The 4,654-nt window shown below is 54.5% G+C and overlaps 1 protein-coding gene across 1 annotated transcript in view; it reads right to left on the reverse strand.

Annotated features, from left to right (window-relative positions):
- The window catches only part of SIGLEC8 (sialic acid binding Ig-like lectin 8), a 54,663-nt gene extending 53,626 nt beyond the window's left edge, over positions 1-1,037 (reverse strand). The window contains exon 1 of the mRNA XM_012733535.1: positions 836-1,037. Within this exon, the coding sequence (XP_012588989.1) occupies positions 836-1,037 (202 nt within the window). The remainder of the gene's footprint in view (positions 1-835) is intronic.
- Positions 1,038-4,654: the final 3,617 nt, after the last annotated feature.

The raw sequence follows: 4,654 nt of genomic DNA on the forward strand, positions 1-4,654 counted from the left end.
TACAGATGGCGTGGGTCCGGCTAGTGGACATTACAGATGGCGTGGGTCCGGCTAGTGGACAGTACAGATGGCGTGGGGTCCGGCTAGTGGACAGTACAGATGGCGTGGGGTCCGGCTAGTGGACAGTACAGATGGCGTGGGGTCCGGCTAGTGGGAGAGGAGGGCAGCGGGGCCAGGGCCTGGCCTCTGTGTTTGAGAAGGTCCCTAAGCCTGAGGGCCCCTGAGGCCATTGCAGCTGCCATGGCCTCAGATGGGAGGAGGTTGTCCAGGCAGGGCCTAAGCAACCCCACAGCTCTGTGAGTTCCAAGATGGGATCCCAGGAGGAACGGGTTGGAAAGCATAGGGCCAGGATTCCATGAGGGTCACAGTGGCCCTGGGGCCTCCTGACCCACTGCTCTGCCCCAGGACTCCTGTGTGACTGGTCAGCCAGGCCTGAGACTCGGGCGTCTGGCTGATGACATCACAGTGTGTGCTGGGGATGCCAGGCTGGGTCAGTGCCGGGCCCTTGTCCCATCAGGCTCAGTCTCCTCGGCCGCCACAGGAGGGTCCCTGCCCACTTGTGGTCTGGGGAGAGCCCACCATGGGGGCAGGGTGGGGCTTCCCACACACTCAGGGTGACCTTGGCATCAGGTCAGCCCTTGCTCACAGCCACAGGGACATCCTGGTATTTATGGGCCCTTCCCAGAACAGCAGCGAGAGCTGGGGCAGGAGAGGGACTGGAGGTGCAGAAGGTTCAGGGCACCAGCACGCACAGGTCTCAGTCACCCGCCCTGAGCCTGGGACCATGCAGGGACAGGAGGGTCACTCTCAGCCCCACGCTGCCCTTCCTCCTCACCCACCCTCAGCAGGGGCAGAAGCAGCAGTGGGATCTGCAGCACTTCCTCTGCAGAAAGCAGGAAGTGGGGGAACATGTGGCAGTGGCCGTTGGGAGAAGAGGAACCCCCACTCTGCACCTGCACAGCAGGGCCAACCCCTCCCAGCTCGGGGAATGGAGGTGGCCCAGGATCTGCAGCAATACCGACCCGTCTCCTGCCCATCTCAGGGTTTCCCTCAGCACGGGCCTGACCTGCACCTCTGAGACTTGGTGAGTCCCCCAGGGCTCCCATGTGCCCATGTCCATGCCAGAGGCTGGCCACTTCTCCCGGACCTGGAGGGTCCCAGCCCCATCTAGACCCCCAGAAGCTGTCCTTTGAGTCTGTGAGCGCAGCTGAGGCAGAAGATGACACCTGGGGCATGGGGAAGTGAAGGCAGCATTCGGGCCTCTGTTCCCCCGTTCTTGGGAGCAGCTGTGTGCTGTGGGCTGGAGACCACAAGGGCAAGACTGGTCTGGTCCCCGCCCTGAGGGGCACTCCCAGTGGCCTCCATCCTTCCCCACACTCAGCTCCGTGGGCTTTAGAGCTGAGCCTGCCCAATGGACAGTGGAATTTTCATTTCCCTTCTACCTTACTGAGTCAGAATTTTAAATGTAAGAATCATGCAAAACAATAACCAGGTAGCATCATAATGGAGAACTCCTGTTCTAGAAGCCAGAATGGAGTTAAAGAAGGGCACGAAGGGGGTTCTCTTTCAATTCCTCATCATACAGGAGCATTTCCTGCCATATAATAATCTGCTTCTTAAAGTTAACAGTGACTCAAAGGCATTTCCAGCCAGCAGGAGTGGGAGATGCCTTTCACAGTGATAATTAGAAAGGAGCTCCCGTGGTTCATCTACTCTGAATAGTATGGGTCTGGCAAATCCCTGACACGACCACATCATAGCGTTGCCACTATTCATACAATCTTTCAAATACAGTGAACCCAACATACACGTTCCTTCAATGGGACGTAAGTAGATCCACGCACCTTGATGGACACAGAAGGAATTCAGTCTCTAGAGTAAAAGAACCCCTTGTTTTAGCTTAGTAAAAAAGGAGGAATGGTGCACTTAAAGGAAACCAAACACAGGTGTCTTTACAGTAAAGAAGGGTGGACCATGTTCATGGATTGGGAGGTTCTGAGTTTTCTTTATGTTTCTCTAAGTCACTTTATGGTTTACATAAAAACGTCTCATCTGTAATTTCCGAAGGATAAGCGACGTTGAGCATATTTTCATTACTTATTTGCCATTGGTTTCACTTCTTTGGTGAAGTGCCCCACCCACCCACCCTCATGCTCACCAACCCCCACTGTACCACAACAGCAGCAGCATATCCAGGCTGTGGGAACCCTGCAGGAAGTGATCGCTGGGCTCTTCTTCTCCGGAGCTAGAAGCTGCAGTGTTCAGGGGAGGCCCTGCAGGAAAAGGAGGGTGAAGTCAGAGTAGGAGCCTCCTCAGAGGAGGAATTGTGTCCATACTCTGTCCATGCATCCTCCCTGGGGCCCTGGGCCTTGTGTCACCCCAGCCCAGCAGGCCCGGCCTGCCCCTGACTCCATCAGTATCCGTTCCCCAAGTCACTCTGCAAAATGAACATGGGTCCATGCTGGTCAGACCCCGAGACACAGGCTGTTGGTCCTGGAGGAAGTGGGTGCACATGGTGAGATTCGGGGAGCTGGGAGAGGCCCTCCTCTGTGTGGGAGCTCACACCTAACCTAACAGTGCTCTGTCCATCAGGGATACACTCTATATCCCAGCCCCAGGGCTGCTGCCACAGAAGTTGCAATTCTGTAAATATCAGTAGTGCACTGTGAGACTCCACTGGCAGATGCACACACATTTAGAATTGAAATGTGAATTTTGATCTTTATACCCACCCTTCCTGCTCGCTGCCTCTGTCGTTAGATATTAGGGTAGAAACCCCAATTCCCTTTTGCTTAGTGCTTACATGGTGTATTTTTAACACTTGGTCCTTTCAGTCCTTGTGCACACTAATATTTTAGTTATGCATCTTGTCACAGCGGGTAGTTAGTCTTCCGTTGTTTATTCTGTCCTTAATCCTCCAAACATATAGGGTTGATTTCTGATCCCGGGGGAGGAAATGAACACACCAGAATGTGCTACTTTTTGTCCGTGGGGAGCTGGACAAGGCACTTGGAGGCTGGACCACCCGAGAGTGGCGACACCCTTGTTCATGAGTTCCAAAAGCCAGAACACCAGAAGTTTGTGTGACTCCCTACTCAAATATTTACTCATGATAGTTTATGCCTTTCATCTTTCTGTTCAAAGCTCAACATTCCCTTGTCTGCACAGAATTCTCCTACCTCATTCCTTATGCATCAAACGTTTTTTATGTAACTGTATTCACTTTGCTCACCTGTAGCAGTGACTTATGCTCCATGGACATAAGAAATATGCAGATCTTAGGTTTCCTTGCTTGCAATACTTATCTGGCTGTGGTTACAGGATAATGCTAGCATCATCAGAAGAGTCAGGAAATGTCCCTCTGTCCCCTATACTTGAAAAGAGCTTGTGCAGGTGAGTATTATTATTTTCTTAAATACATGATACTGTTCGACAGCCAGGCTACCGGGGTCTGAATACATAAGGAATGAGGTAGGAGAATTCTGTGCAGACAGGGCATGTTGAGCTTTGAACAGAAAGATGAAAGAAGTAAACTTTATTTGAAATCAGTGATTGCGGAAAGGGAGCACTCAGTGAGGGGGTTGAAACGGGACTTTTGGGGTGTGATGGAAATGTCCCACATCTTGTTCAGGACATGAGTTACAGCATGAATGCCTTTGTCAAAACTCACTTAACTATACTTAAGTAAAACTTAGGTTACGTGAACAAGGTGCTGGATTTGAAAAGTGTAACACGAAGTAATGAGTTGTGAGCTCAGGGAATTGCGCTGGGAGTGAGTTAGGACCTGGGGGGTGGGAGCTGTGTTATTGCTGGTGCTCAGTGGGTCTGATCCCAACCAAGTTGCAGGCAAGAAGCAAGAAATGCCCAGCAGACAGGCCAGAAGAAAAGGCTGCTATTCCCAGGGGAACAGCCAGTGTGACTGTGAAGCCAAGTGTTCACCCACCAACAGGTCAGTGTGTTGTAGCAAGGGCAGAAGCCTGCGCACCAGTAACTGGCCAGCAGGGCTGAGTTCCCAGCCCCACGCTCTCCACCTGCTGGGCTTTCTCCCTGCAGGACCCCGCCCTCACCCCAGGCAGCCCTTCCCCTGCCCCCATGAGGGCACCATGGTGAAGGGGGGGGTGCGAGGCAGCTGAGTGCAGAACCAGGGGGGACCCTGCGCGCCCCTGGGTCGCTGCCTGGGGCTCCCACCCGGCCTCCCCAACCAGCCGGAACCCACCCAGCTGCTGTCTGACACTGGCCTTGTCCTTCCCAGGTGGCCTCTCCCTCCAGGCCGCCAGGCGCAGGCCGCACTCACCTAAGGAGGAGGCAGAGGCAGAGAGCAGGGCCAGCAGTAGCCCCCAACACCCGGACCCTGCTCCCCCAGCTCTGCTCTACCGGTGGGTGGTCTGAGGGTGTCCCCTCTCCACCACAGCTCACTTATCCATCTTATCCATGACTCATGGGCGGGGGGTGCAGATTCTAGTCCTGTCCCCCCTGCTCCCTCCTCCCCTCCATGCTCCCCCCCTTCCCCTGCCCTCATGTCCTCTCCCCCTGGCCCCTTCCCAGCCCCTGCTGCCCAGACCTTGGAGGACTCTTTCCCGAGGTGCCTCTCTCTGGGGCTGTAAGGCACCCCGCAAACTCACGTTGGATTCCCAGCCCCCATGGGCCGCCCCGT

This window comes from Condylura cristata, unplaced genomic scaffold (genome assembly GCF_000260355.1).
Source record: "Condylura cristata isolate star-nosed mole 26May11 unplaced genomic scaffold, ConCri1.0 scaffold00041, whole genome shotgun sequence".
NCBI classification, from domain to species: Eukaryota; Metazoa; Chordata; class Mammalia; order Eulipotyphla; family Talpidae; genus Condylura; species Condylura cristata.